The sequence below is a fragment of the Danio rerio genome, chromosome 8 (genome assembly GCF_049306965.1).
Source record: "Danio rerio strain Tuebingen ecotype United States chromosome 8, GRCz12tu, whole genome shotgun sequence".
NCBI lineage: Eukaryota > Metazoa > Chordata > Actinopteri > Cypriniformes > Danionidae > Danio > Danio rerio.
The window spans coordinates 59,650,629-59,667,255 of record NC_133183.1 but is presented as its reverse complement, the minus strand read 5'-3'; the positions used below and the strand labels follow the sequence as shown (position 1 = coordinate 59,667,255).

At 34.5% G+C, this 16,627-nt stretch overlaps 1 protein-coding gene across 3 annotated transcripts in view; it reads left to right on the top strand.

The window, feature by feature from the left end:
- agtpbp1 (ATP/GTP binding carboxypeptidase 1) overlaps positions 1-7,546 on the top strand; it is a 52,071-nt gene extending 44,525 nt beyond the window's left edge. Inside the window, exons 25-27 of one of the 3 annotated variants that reach the window (XR_012383722.1) lie at positions 1,174-1,589; positions 2,093-2,386; positions 2,431-3,640. Coding sequence is in view for 2 of the 3 variants with exons in the window: in XM_017357335.4 (XP_017212824.2) it covers positions 1,174-1,343; positions 6,793-6,967 (345 nt within the window). In the remaining variant the exon portion in view is untranslated. 3 annotated transcript variants of the gene reach the window in all.
- Positions 7,547-16,627: the final 9,081 nt, after the last annotated feature.

Genomic DNA, 16,627 nt, shown 5'->3' with positions numbered 1-16,627 from the left:
CACAGTCAGCAAATCTGTTACAAACTGGAGACCAAATTTAAAACGAGAAAGAAAATATGATTCGCTAACACACGACAGCTAAACATAAGTCTTAATGTCATTGGGCTAATTTATGTTGTTGATTACCTCAGATGTGTTTCCAACCGTCTGGATAAATAAATGTCTCTGTATATTACATGACTTGTTTTGATGACGAATGTGAACAGTAGATGGCGCTACAGGCTAACTGTGAAATATTTAGCATTCTCACGTCTCTGATGGTGTGACTCACTGTCTTGTCTGCAGAACGCATAATGGCGTCTCTGTGAGTTTAAGTAACATGGCTGAAGCTTCTTTCTGTCGAATATCTGAATAAGTCAGAGCTCAGCTGAATATTTACATTTAATAAACTAGTGTTAGCATGTGTTGGATTATCACTTAGCAACAGTCATTTTCTGTCACACTGAGCCTTGGTGTTACACTGCTTCTCGTAGAGTTTTGTCTTGTTTCTTGACAAAATATCTAAAATAAAATAAAAAAAATTAAGAAGCATTTCTAGATGAGCAAAAATATTGTCTTGTTTTTAGAAATAATACATCAAAGTTTTTTTTTTCTATAACAAGATAAAGAATCTGCCAATGGGGTTAGATAATGTTGTTTTCGCTTTGAAATTAGACTATTTTACTTACCTCATCAAGGTAAAAGCTCACTTAATTGTAACTTATCATTATTTTTTTTTAAATTTCACAAGATCTTTCATATTTTAAATATATGGGGTATCGTGTCTAGAACTATGACTGCTGAAAAATCCAGCTTAAACCAGCCTAGGCTGGTTGGCTGGTTTTAGCTGGTCGACCAGGCTGGTTTTAGAGGGGTTTTGGCCATTTCCAGCCTGGTTTAAGCTGGACATAGCTGGTTTTGGCTGGGCTCCCAGTCTGGCTAGGCTGGTCAAGCTGGTTTTAGCTGGTCATCTCCCAGCCAGACCAGCTAAGATCAGACTGGAAATGGCTGGAAACCAGCCTGGAAATGGCCAAAACCCCTCTAAAACCAGCCTGGTCGACCAGCTAAAACCAGCCAACCAGCCTAGGCTGGTTTAAGCTGGATTTTTCAGCAGGGAGGATGATAATGTATTTACTGTGTACTGAAATAAGGCTTTAACATCAGCAAAATGAGTGAAGATCTTTGTGTTTGCAGGGTCTTCAGATTGGTACGAGTGAACTGGAGGAAATGGGCTCTCAGTTTTGTTTGGCTCTGCTGAGACTCAGACGCTTCACGTCCCCATTAGAGCTTCACAACCACAACTCTCATCTGCTGGACATGGAGAACGAGCTGATAGACACACGCCACATTCCCAATATCACCAGGTAATCACACACTTCACATCCCCAGCATCATCAGGGGAACACACACAATATCCTCAACTTCACCATTTATACACATACAACATTACCAGGTAAACACACACACATACATACATACATACATACATACATACATACATACATACATACATACACACACAAAAAATTCCCAACATTACCACGTAAACATACACATGCAACAATCCCAACATTACCAGGTAAACACGCACATGCTCCCAACATCACCAGGTAAACAAACATACACTCACACACACGCAACATCCCCAGATAAACACACACACACACACACACACACACACACACACACACACACACACACACACAGGCAACATCCCCAAAATCACCAGGTGAACACACACACACACACACACACACACTAACACACATCTCCAATATCACCAGGTAAACACACACTTCACATCCCCAGCATCATCAGGGGAACACACACAATATCCTCAACTTCACCATTTATACACATACAACATTACCAGGTAAACACACACACATACATACATACATACATACATACATACATACACACACAAAAAATTCCCAACATTACCACGTAAACATACACATGCAACAATCCCAACATTACCAGGTAAACACGCACATGCTCCCAACATCACCAGGTAAACAAACATACACTCACACACGCAACATCCCCAGATAAACACACACACACACACACACACACAAACACACACAGGCAACATCCCCAAAATCACCAGGTGAACACACACACACACACACACACACACACACTAACACACATCTCCAACATCACCAGGTGAACACACACACACACACCCGCAACATCCCCAACATCACCAGGTGAACACACACACACACACCCGCAGCATCCCCAACATCACCAGGTGAACACACACACACACACACACACACACACTAACACACATCTCCAACATCACCAGGTGAACACACACACACACACCCGCAACATCCCCAACATCACCAGGTGAACACACACACACACACACCCGCAACATACCCAACATCACCAGGTGAACACACACACACACACCCGCAACATCCCCAACGTCACCAGGTAAACACACACACACACTAACACACATCCCCAACATCACCAGGTAAACACACACACAAACGCAACATCCCCAGCATCATTAGGTGAACACACACATACATATACACACACTCTCACATCCAACAGCACCAGGTTAACACACACACACAAAACATCCCCAACATCACCAGGAAAGCACACACACACACACAGCATTAGCATGTAAAAACACATACAAAATCACCAGGTAAACACACATACACACACACACACACGCAACATACGCACACACCACGTCCTCAACATCACCAGGTAAACATATACTCACACATGCAACATCTACATAACCACCAGGTGAACACACACACACACACACACACACACACACTTACAACATCCCTAACATCACCATGTAAACACACACACACACACACACACAACATCACCAGTTAAACAAACACATGCTCACAGCATCCCCAAGATCACCAGGTAAACACACACACATACACACACACACACACACACTCACTACATCCCCAACATCACCAGGTAAACATACAGACTCACTCAGTCACCAACACACACACACACACACACACACACACACACAACAAATGTTCATATGAGCAGATCCAGCTCAGGACGTCCTGTCATTGTAACCAGCACACAACCACACAAGACGCAACAGCTGCCATATCGAATCTCAATACAACATTAAGCATCTAGGAGCCCGCAATAATGTTCAGAACAATAATAGCCACCATGATCCATGATGTCAGAAGAGTCTAGAAGCTTCTTGGGAACGTACTTGTGCCCCTCCCAGCGTGTGTATTTCTGTAATGGACACACACACACTCAGGATCTTGCAGCCTCTTCTAATGGCCGGCTCCACTTGAGGAGCTGCTGGTCACATGGGGCCCGGTGCACTTGAGTGAAAAAAAGAAGCACTCTGCTCATTACGCTCATCTAATCACCTGATCAAAACGCCCGCTAATCCACTTTGAGTCTGGCCTCCCGTCCCCTCGGCCCGTCTCGCTCGGATCCAGTTTCTTCCCCCTCACACCATTAAAACCATTAAAAACCCACTAAAACCAGCCCAACCACCAGACCACACATTAAACCATTTAACTGCTTAACAAGAGGGCCATAAAACCATCATCACTCTTAGTAAGGTTATTGCGTTACAGGGAGAAATGCCTGCTCTGAGGGTTTTCCACCGCTAAACCTGCAGGAGCCGTTTGTCGGTTTTCGTCGTATTGACCTGTCTTTATTATTGCTGATCTGAAGTATTCAACTGCTGTTTCGTAACTTGTCCTGCTATTTTTGTGATGCGCACATGAATCAATTGTGCAGTTCGTTCGTTCGTTCATTCATTCATTCATTCATTCATTCATTCATTCATTCATTCATTCATTCATTCATTCATTCATTCATTCATTCATTCGTTCATTCGTTCATTCATTCACTCGTTCATTCGTTCATTTAATAATTTATTTATTTATTCATCATTCCATTTATTTATGAATCCATTCTTTCTTTCATTTATTCATCTATTTATTTATTTATTTATTTATTCATCCATATATCCATCTATCCATTCATTTGCTTATTTATTTATTTATTCATCCATCCATTCATTCATTTGCTTATTTATTCATCCATCCATCCATCCATCCATCCATTCATTCATTTGTTTACTTATTCATCCATTCATTCATCTATCCATTAATTTATCAATTAATTGGTTTATTTACTTTGTTTATTTATCCATTCATTCTTCATCCATTTATTCATTTATTTACTTATTCATCCATCTATTTATTAATTTATTTGTTTACTTATTCATCCATTTATTCATTCATTCATTCATTCATTTACTTAATTATTACTTTATTCACCAGTCCATCGATTTATTTATGCATTTATTTATTAAATCGTCCATACACATATTTATTAATTTATTTATTTATTCATTCATTCATTCACTTATTTATTTATTTATTTATTTATTTATTTATTTATTTATTTATTTATTTATTTATTTATTTATGCATTGATCCATTTACTTATGTAATCATTCATTCATCAACCCAATCATTTATTTGTGTATTTATTTATTCATTTATCCATTCATTCATTCATTCATTCATTCATTCATCCATTCATTTATGTTTTTATTTATTCAATCTATTCGTTTATTCATTCATTGACTTATTTATTCACTTATTTATTCATTCCTTTGTCCATTCATTCATTTACTTATTCATCCATTGATTCTTCTATCCATTAATTTATTATTTAATTTATTTACTTCATTTATTTATTTATTTATTTATTTATTTATTTATTTATTTATTTATTTATTTATTCATTCATTCATTCACCAGTCCATTTATATATTTATGTATTTATTCATACATCCATTCATCCATCCATTCATTCATTTAATATTTATGTATCTATTTATTCAATCATCGATCTATTCATTCATCTATTCATTAATTGATTAATTAATTTGTTTATTTACTTATTCATTTATCCATTTATTCATCCATTTATTCATTTATTTATTACTTTAGTCATTCATCCATTCATTCATTCATTCATTCATTCATTCATTCATTCATTCATTCATTCATCCCTTATGTATTAATTTATTAATTCATTCATTTATTTACTTATTTATTCATTTGTTTGTTCATTCACTTATTCAATCATTTATTTATTTATTTATTTATTCATCCATCCAATTATTAATTTATTAATTAAATTAATTTGTTTATTTACTTATTCATTTATTTATGCATCCATCCATCCATCCATTCATCCATTTATTCATTTTTTCATTTATTCATTCATCCATTCATCCATTTATGTATTCATTCATTTATTTATTCATCCATCTATTCATTTATTTATATTATTTATTCATTCATCCATTTGTTTATTTACTTATTTATTCATTTTTTTCATCCATTATTTCATCTACGCATTCATTTATTTAATTATATAATTATTTATTTATTTATTTTCTTAATATTTCACCCATTAATTCATCTATCCATTAATACATTCATTAATTTATTTACTTATTCATTCATTTTTCCATCCACTCATCCATCCATCCATCTATTCATTCTTTCCTTTACTTATTCATTTATTTATTCATTAATTCATCCATCCATTCAATTGTTTTATCATCCATCCTTCCATTTATTTATGTATTTATTCATTCATCCATATAATTATCTGTTCATTTAATTATTTAATCATCCATTTTTCATCCACGCCTTAGTTTATTTAATTATTTATTAGTTGATTTATTCATTCATCCATCCATTCATTTATTTTTTTAATTATTCATCCATTTATTAATCTATCTTTTATTTCATTCATTAATTTTACTTATTCAATCAATTATTTTATCTTCCATCCATTCATTTATGTATTAATTCATTTATCCGTTTTATTATATGTTCATTTAATTATTTATTCATGCATCCATCCCTTCATTTACTCCATCATCCATTCTTTCAGTCATGCATTAATTTATTTAATTATTAATTATTTATTTATTCATTTATTCATCCATCCATTCATTCATTTACTTATACATCTATTCATTAATCTATCCATTTATTAATTAATTCATTTATTCAATTATTTATTCATTTATTCATCCATATATTTATTTATTTATTTATTCATCCATTCATTCATTCATCATTACATTTATTAATTCATTTGTTTATTTACTTATGCTTTTATTTATCCATATATTCATTCATTCATTCATCCATTTATTCATTTGTTGATTCAGCCATCCATACATTCATCCATTCATCCATTCATTTATTCACTCATTCATTCATACTTGAAAGCATGCATGCATATATATATATATATATATATATATATATATATATATATATATATATATATATATATATATATATATACTTATTTCGTTCATTCATTTGTTTTTATTTTTTTATATAATTTATTCTTTATCTTTTATTTTTTATTTTTTTAAATGTATTTTATTTTATTGTCGCCATAATAGTCTCAATATTCAAAAGGAGTTTGAACCCAGAAACCATCTAGTAATTTTCAAAGTTACAACAACACCCAAATGTCAAGCCGTTTTGGCTGCTAGAACGCCACTTATAAAAAGTAAACCCAAACATCCCGCATGAACGAATATTAAGGTGATGTTAAACAAATCAAACGAGCAGCTCGTGATTTATGGGAATGAACAGTTTTATTTCTGTCAGATGATGTAGCATGATCTCACTTCTCATATCCTCCTCTTAGCTGACATGTGCAGTAATAGCTAACAATCATGTATGTGCATGTGTGTGTGTGTGTGTGTGTTTCCTGCAGTCCCACCACATACGTATTGGATGAAGATGAGCCAGCGTTTCTGGAGGAAGTCGACTATAGCGCAGAAAGCAACGATGAGAACGATCCCGAACTGGAACCTGATCTCCGGGATAACCATGCCCTCCCGGACCCCAGCTCAGACTCCGAGTTGAGCCACCAAGACTCCCTTACCTGAAACTGTACCATATAACACTGCAGTGTGTAAGGCTTTAGCTGAACTCACCGGCCGTTTGCCTGTGTCACACCTCACCTGTGTTTGCCTACGCGCATATTTCGCATATCATTCACTAAACTGAGCAAAATCACAATAACCGAACATCAGGATCAGCAAATATAACACACTGCGGGAGATGATTTAGAGACTGTGATGCAGATAGATACTTTACAAGTTACAGCACTCGAAATAATGTTACACAGACATTAAACTGAAAGATATTATTATTATTATTATTATTATTATTAGTATTATTATTAGTATTATTATTATTATTATTATTATTGAAGGGATAGTTCACCCCAAACTGAAAATTCAAGTCGTTTACCCCCAAAGTGAAAACTCAATTTACTCACCCTTGTTTTTCAAAATAAATCATAAATATCTAGACGAAATAAACTAAAGGTTTGAAAACACTTGAGGCTGGGTAAATAGTGTGTAGATTTTTATTTTTGGGTGAACTGTCCCTTTTAAAAAACGTAAATAAAACGTTTTTGTTAGTACTATATATGTAATTTAAAGGGATAGTTCACTCAGAAAGGGAAAACAAATACTTGTTAACTCTCCAATATGGTTTCAAAATGTTTATTTCTTATAAAAAGATATTTTGAAGAATGTTGGTTGCTGGAAACCATCGACTTCCATTGTAGGAAAAGAGAAATGCTATAGAAGTCAATGCGTGCCAGCTACCAGCATTCTTCAAACTATCTTATTTTGTGTTCAACAGAGGAAGAAACCAAATATGTTTTGAACAAGTGAATGGTGAGTAAATGATGGAAGAATTGGAATTTCTGGTTGAACTATCCCTTTTTAAAATGTAAATCAAAAGTTTTTGTTCGAACTACATGTCATTTAAAGGAATAGTTCACTTAGAAAGGAAGAATGACCTCATTTACACTTCCTTGTGTGGTTTTAAACTGTTTATTTCTTTTGTTTAACAAAAGAAGACGTTTTGAAGAATGTTTGTTGCTGGAACTCATCAACTACCATTGTAGAAAAGAGAAAAATGCTATGGAAGTCAATGGGTGTCAGCTACCAGCATTCTTCAAAAATATTCTTTCGTGTTCAACATTAGAAAGGAAATATCTTCTTATATATATATTTTTTTCTATTTATTATTAGACATTTGACTTTCTGGTTTATTTTTTTCTTTGTTTCAGTCTCATTTGTTTGATTCATTATGTTGATGTTGTGTTTTTTATTATGTTTTTTCCCGTTGAACCCAAAAGAAGATATTTTGAAGAATGTTGGTTGCTGGGACCCATCAACTACCATTTTAGGAAAAGAAAAATAGTATGGAAGTCAATGGGTGCCAGCTACCAGCATTCTTCAAAGTATCTTCTTTAGTGTTCAACACTAAAGAAAGTCAAATGTTTTGAACATGTGAATGGTGAGTAAATGATGGAAGAATTCGATTTTTGGGGTGAACTATCCCATTAAGTTGAGTATATTTACATTTTACATATGGCATGAGGGTGAGTAAATGACAGAAACCCAAAAAATCAAAAACGTTTTTAAAAGACTGTAAAGGTAAGAAATAATAACAGTAAAATGTTGGATAAAAAATATTTATTATATTTAATAACAAAATGTATAGAGTTTACCCCCTAATTTAATGTTCTTTTTCATCAGGCTATCATAGATTTAGGTGACTTTTGTTTTCCTCGTTAGAAAATTTAAATACATTTTAGCAGAATTTTTGGTCTCTGGAAATTCAAAGTCAAAAATTAGAGAGTTAAAAACACAAACTCAGTCCCAAAAGTTATAATGTTCTTCTTACGATGTCAGAGATTCACTCTGTTATGCTTGTCTCTGTTTTTGAGAAGGGTATAAACGGAGGTCAGAGCCAGCTCCAAGTGGATGGGCCTTGGAGCTCCAAGTGGGCTGTGCAAACCTTATTTAGTCGTATTTAGAGTTCAATATTGTGCTTTATGAATGTGTACACCTAACCCTAAACCCAACCTCACAGTAACCTGTTGTGTTTTATGAACGTCTACACCTAAACCCAACCTCACAGCAACCTGATAAACCCAACCTACTTGTGGTTTAAGTCCCTCCCACTTGGAGGTCACCCAACCTACTTGCGGTGTAATCCCTCCCACTTGCAGGTCTCCGGGCTGCAGCGATACCTACTTGCCATTGTTAACTCTTAAAGTGACGGCATCTGTGGATTTATATTTAATGTAGCACCAATAACTATAATCATCAGTGACCATCGTCTTTGTGTTAATCTGAAGAAAGAAAATCACCTACATCTTGGATAACTAATAATCTTGGATATCTAATATCTAATAATAATAATAAAAATGACCAAAACTGTTCATTTTTAGGGGGTGAAGTGTCGCTTTAAATGCCATGTGCTAAAGCAGGGATCACCGAACTTATTCCTGGAGGTCCGGTGTCCTGCAGATTTTAGTTCCAACCCTGATCAAACACACCTGAACAAGCTAATCAACGTCTTACTAGGCATACTTGAAACATCCAGGCAGGTGTGTTGAGGCAAGATGGAGCTGCAAGATAGCCCTGCCAGGCACCGGACCTCCAGGAATGAGATTGGTGACCCCTGTGCTAAACCATCTTTGGTGGTAGATTAAAACACGTCATAACCATTTCACATGCTCCTGTTTCCTTAACACTAGATGAATATAATGTTAAAGAGATGGATCACCCAAAATTAAAATTGTCATCGTTTACTTGCTTTTATTAGTTCAAGTACTTCCATCGTACACAAAAGAAGATATTTTGAAGAATGCTGATGGCTGGCATCCATTGACATCCATGCAATATGCTGCCTTCTTTTCCATGCATATTTCAGCAAGACAATGCAAAACCACATACTAAGCATTACAAAGTCCTGGCTGTGGAGGATACAGGTATTTGACTGGCCTGTCTGCAGTCCTGACCTGTCTCCAATTTTTTTTTTCCTTCTATGGTAGTCGATAGGTGCCAGAAACATCTTTCTTCAAAATATCTTCCTTAAAAAACGAGAGAAAATAAGGAGGTTGTTTTCACATTAGGGTGAACTATCCCTTTAAGAACTGATAGAATGGCTGTAATCCTGAAACATAAATACGTTTGGTCATATAACCAATCACAGTATCGCTACAGACACGCACCTAACTGTACTACAATGCAATTTAATGAATGTAACGTCACTCCTTCTCACGAAAATGCTCCCCTGTGTGTTTGGGGATCTCCACCATGCAGGTCGCAGAGCTAGATCAATGTTGTACGCGTGAGTGCTTTTTTTATGTGGGAGAGCTTTTGTATTTTAATTTAGATGTTAATATTTATTTGTTTCGTTTGCGTGATTAGTGCATGATTCTTGAATGTTGCCTTTTTAATTTATTTTATTACTTTTATCTGTTTATTGGGAGAGAAGATTGGTCACTTTATTTGGATCGTGATAGTAAAGTGTGTGCGTGTGTTCTTGTTTGTGTATGTTTTATGTCAGCAGTTGGCCAAAGTACTAAATGTGTGTGTGTGATGGGTTGAGAAAATGGGGTTGTGTTTTGAATGTTTGTCAATATTTGATTGAATGTATGAGTAATAAACAACTAAGTTAAGCTTATGTTTACATCGCGTTTGTGTTTAATTTAAATGAATAGATATTTGTCAAAAAAAAAAAAAAGTTAATGCTAATATACAGTTGAAGTCAGAATTATTAGCCCCCCTGTTTATTTTTTTTCCCCAATTTATGTTTAACGGAGGGAAGATTGTTTCAGCACATTTCTAAACATATTAGTTTTAAAAACTTATTTCTGATAACTGATTTATTCTATCTTTGCCATGATGACAGTAAATAATATTTAACTAGATATTTTTCAAGACACTTCTATACAGCTTAAAGTGAGATTTAAAGGCTTAACTAGGTTAATTAGGTTAACTATACAGGTTAGGGTAATTAGGTAAGTTATTGTATAATAATGGTTTGTTCTGTAGACTATCGAAAAAAAAATTAGCTTAAAGAGGCTAATAATTTTGTCCCAAAAATGGTGTTTAAAAAATTCAAAACTGCTTTTATTCTAGCCGAAATAAAACAAATAAGACTTTTTCTAGAAGAAAAAATATTATCAAACATACTGTGAAAATGTCCTTGCTCTGTTGAACATCGTTTGGGAAATATTTAAAAAAGTAAAAAAAAATTCAAAAGGGGGCTAAAAATTCTGACTTCAACTGTATATGTGAAAGACAAATTAAATTAATGAAAGTTTGTGTCATACAAGATTTCTATTTTAAATATGTGCTGTATTGTTGATCTGTCTGTTCATCATAAAATCTCTAGAATTTAATTAATCATGGTTTCCACAAAAATATTCAGCTTCACAACTGTTTCCATAATGTTTAATATTATTATTAATAAATCAGCATATTTGAATTAATTTTGAAAAGATTGTCGCATAATGTTCACTGTGCTCACACCAAATGCAAAACATTGCTCCAATCACTCTACATTACTAGATTATCTAGATAATTAATAGATTATAAACGTCCTGTCACTCACTCCAGATTATCTAGATCAAAAAAGTGGGTCGCGGGAACATTTTCAGTGGGTCGCGGAGTGTACATATTTTACTTATTTTGCTTATACCGGACTTTTATTTTGAAATGCGTGCGCAACAACCCTACCGTTGTCATGACGTGAAATTTCATTTAATTATTACAACAAATATGTAAAGTACAAGTACGACCCTGAATATGTAAAGTATGTATATATATATTGACGAAAAAAAGACTTAAACCCTCGGTGTCATATGTAGTGAGGTGCTCTCACAAGAGAGCATGACACCTTTTAAGTTAGAAAAACATTTAGAAATCAGAAAATATGTTTTATTAACAGTTTATTATTAACAGTATTTGTCGTTTTTACTTTGTAATATTTCTATAATTCGATCCATTTTGTTTAATGACAGCAATAAAAGAGTATTTATTTGTAAGTCTTGGTGAATTTCCTATGATGTATCTGTCACTACTTGTTTATGTTAAAGAATAAATACAAATTAATTATAATTCCTAAAATTGTATTATAGTTCCTAAAAATTTGGGTCGCTGCTTGATTACCATGTGAAAATGTGGGTCCCATGGCTAAACCAGTTGAGAACCCCTGATCTAGATTATTTCTAGAGTGTGAATATTCTGGGTCCCCCTTTATATTAAGTGTCCTTAACTAATATGTACTTACATAGGAATTAATAGTTTGTTACATGTACCTATTGTGTAATATAAGTATACTTAAGCTTGATTAAATACATGTATGTAGTTACATCTGTAATTAACTTTTGTAATTACGTTTGTAAATACACTGTTGACCATCCCTTACACCTTAACCCACCCTTAAACCTACCCATACCACCAAACCTGTCCATAACCCAACCTCTATCCCAACTCAAAAGCACCACAAGTGTTCTCAAATACATTATAAACACAGTAAGTACATTGTATTTATTTTTTGATGTAAGTACATAGTAGTTAAGGACACTAAGTGGGACCAAATTCTGTTAGTTGCAGGATGTTTTTTGCCTCATTATTCAATATTGCCGACTGATTGGCTTGCAATAAATATTAGAGTATAAGAACGAGTGTAAGCAAACAAAATTAAAGTGCTCGCTTTACATTTGTGTTTTAAACTCGCTGTTTTGTGGCAAGATGTCATGCCCCAGATGCCGTCCTTAAATGTTAAAGTTGTTTTGAACTCGAAATACTTTTGTTAATGGTCAGGCAGGAAAGAGTGAACGGAGAGAATGAATGAGTGGGAGCAGGAGAGACGGAAGAATGCTAATCTGCAGTCGGCATGCCAAAGGAAAGCTCCCGTCTTTTGAGCTCCATCGCTTCCTCCTTCTTTTCAGCATCCCTTCATTTTCCACAGCGCACAAACAAAAGACTCGATCCCAGCTGGCCCTCGAAGACAGCTGCATTCACATCAGAGCCCCAATTAACCACACCAGTACGTTTGACATGCATGTCAACACAATCTGATGCTCTCCTGACTATTCATTTAAAAACCATTCAGTGACTTCCATGTAACTCCATTAGTTGTGCAAATCTGTATCGGTGTTTATCGGAGTCTGAAGGTGTGAAAGTTTTTCTTTTTTCTCGCTCTGCTTGAAAAAGATTATATAATATATAAATAAAAACACATTAGACCTTCTTATGACATTGTCCAAAGTCATAGATAATTTTAACAGTGAGCGGGAAAGTGCCATAGCTTGCTGTAAATTTGTTTGGGCATCTTTGGTAGCAAATGGATTTTACAGAACTACTTGTGTCTCTTGCACATGCACTCCGTGTTTAGAACAGCTTGTCAGATTAAAGTTCAAGATCTCACGATTCTGCTGAACTGCATCTCCAGTGGTGTAAGTACTTAAGCAGGGGCGCAACTACACATTTACTGAGGGGTATGCGGGTTCAAATTTTGTGTGATCCCTCTTATTTTATATTAATTAATTAATAATAAATGAAGACAAATTTTCAGATTAATCTTATAACTTTTGACATTATGTATGATTTGACAGTTTATTTTGATAAAAATAAAAGCAAATCTAAACAGTTACATCTACATGAACACTTTCGGCTGTGGGACTGCATGTTATTGTGTTAAATGATTTTGAATTAAATAATAACAATATTATATTCGTTTAAAATGCAAAATAATGTTTTTTCAACAAAACATATTTATTTATTTTTATTATTTGAAACTTTTAATAAGGATAATTTTAAAAATAGTTTTGGCACAACGGCGCCCCCCCATGTGTGGCGCCCCTATGCGCCGCATATACTGCATACCCCCTTGTTGCGCCACTGTACTTAAGTAAATGGATTTCGTTACTTTACTTAAGTATTTTCTGGCTACTTTGTACACTGTAAACAATAAATCCGTAAAATTTACAGTAAAAAAACGGCAGCTGTGGTTGCCAGTACTTTACCGATAAAAACACGGTACAAACCGTAAAAGTAATTTCTCATTTTTACGGTAAACTACCGTATTTTATTAATTTATAGAGGTAATTTGTCTGTATTTTGAATGACCAACATCTACACATCTTTTGTTACACAGTTAGACATGTTAACACACTCACATGCAGGTGGTGATGAGGAAGTTACATAATGAGGCATCACAATCAACTTTTCCCACAAGCAGAAAAGAGTATCAGCATTCAGAAGGTGCTCAGTGTCGTTCACACAGCTACTAAACACCAGTATGGTAACACCCATAAAATTAAAGTCATGAAATAAACATTGTTTATCAACATTAGATGTAACATAAATCTCTAATGTACATTACTGATGGGGAAACGACTACAAAGATCCATATCAATGTCAACAAAATGCATAAAAAGTTATGTGCCATGCAGGGAATTCTGGAAAAGTCAATTTACGGTTATTCGCCGTATATATTAAGGAAACATACCGTTAACCAGGTTACGGATTTGTACTGTAGCATTTTTACAGTTTTTTTTTTTTACCGTTGAAATCACGGTCATTTTTTACAGTGTACTTGTATTGAGTATTAAAAATATAAGCAACTTTTACTCTCTACTTGACTACATTTTTGATTGCATATATGTACTCTTCTCTTCACTACATTTGAACGGACGCTTATTGTTACTTGTAAAGGCTGATTTATACTTCTGCGTCAAACGCCGGCATATGCTACAGATATAAAAGCCCCGATTTTTTTTTTTTTTCTTCCGCATTTTCGGATTTCGCCGTTTTCTCACCCTGTCATGAAGCTCGTTCACTTAATTTTTGGGATTCTGTTTTCGTCTTACCTGATTACTGGAACCGCTCTTCCCCGGACTCGAAACCGGTCGCCGTGGTCGACTCCTCTCCGCATCTCGAGCCTGCCGACGTTACACGGTGAGCTGAGTGGACAAACGGATTGCAGCAGGGAAGGTAAGCCAAGCGCGAAAGGGAACGGCGTCACACCGTCCCGTAGCGTTCGCTTGAAAAAAATAAACGGGGCCGTACGTACCCCCCGGGACGTATTCCGCTGTCTCCAGAAACGTCCGCGGGACTATGTTTTCAGGATGAGCTTGGGTTGGAAAAATTGTTTGTGCCTTTTTTGAACATTTAAGTGTGAGACTTTTTGTTCTATTTTTTTTTAAATCTATTTTGTTCTGCCATTTTGAAACATTAACACAATTTAATTTCTATATTAGGAAATAAAACCTTTCTTGGTGTTCTTTGAGCCTATACATTCAGTATGAGTAAAATACTTAAGTTCTTTCAAATACTTTAATACTTAAGTCTTATTGGAATTAGTGACTTGCAACTTGTAATGGACTCATTTTTACAGTAAGGTATCTGTACTTTTACTTAAGTATGGTTTTCAGGTACTCTTTATACCTCTGTGCATCTCACATTTGAAATGTTTTTGCAGGAATGGCCTCTTAAAAATGTTTTGTTTATGGAGCCTGACCTTGCATCCTCTTGATGACTAAGAGTTAAGGCAGTAGCTTGTTTTTAAAAGGATATTTTTATGGATTGTGGTTTCAAATCCTGGACAAGGCTCAATTTTACTGTTAAATCTGTATCTCTAAATCAGCATCTGTGTTAGATAACCACCATACTACAGCTCCGAACAAGTCATTTGAAACTAACGCCATGCCTAAACCTATTCAGAGTGTAAAGATGTGTCCATAAATACACACTGTTTATACATTAGAGCTACCTTAATGCGCACAACCTGCCTCACCCACAGTTAACACACACACACACACACACACACACACAATCGCATAAATGCAGATGTCCTCTATGGATGAGTGAATTATTTAGCTGTATATGAAAGAGCATTATTGACTGATATCTATGTTCTGAATTATTCATTTGAGAAGATGTCAGTCGGGGGGGCTTGTGGGGGTGCAGTTTATACATAAAGTGTGTGCGTGTGTGTCTTGTAAAAAAAAATGTTGGTTGCTGTAGGAAATATATAAAGGTGAAGATGGATAGAGGTCAAGCACAGGAAGTGAAACCTGGTACCCAAGTAAGACCTATAGAAAAACAGTGACATTGCATCCTTTACATTTAGAGCAGTATTGAACATGGATATCAGATACAGGAGTAAGATCTCAGGTTATGAGATTCCATTATTTATAATGCGCTGTTGGTTTTCAACAGGAAAAATGAAAAGATCAGTCAGAGATCCCTTTGGATAGTCATATGTTAGGTCAGAAATGAGCAGTAAAAATTTCTAAAACCAACATTTATTTGCTAACTAAATCTGAGCAACTTTTACCAGGTCATTATGTTCTAGGTGGTTACTTGGTGATTACTTAACAATCTCACAGACAAATTCGAAACAGCCAACCCATTTTAAACAGCAGAAATAAGCCCAAGGCACTTAAAAAATGTGAATTTTTTTTTTAAAAAGCCTTTATTGACATGGCTGTTCCTTAAAACTGCACCTACGCAATTTGGCAAACAACTGCCTTCATCAGGAAAACAGATGAATCCCTTACCTAAAGAGCGCTGACACATTATTTAAGCTACCCCTGAACACTTTTTTTTTTTTTTTGATTTTTATATGTATGTATATATATATATATATATATATATATATATATATATATATATATATATATATATATATATATATATATATATATATATATATATATA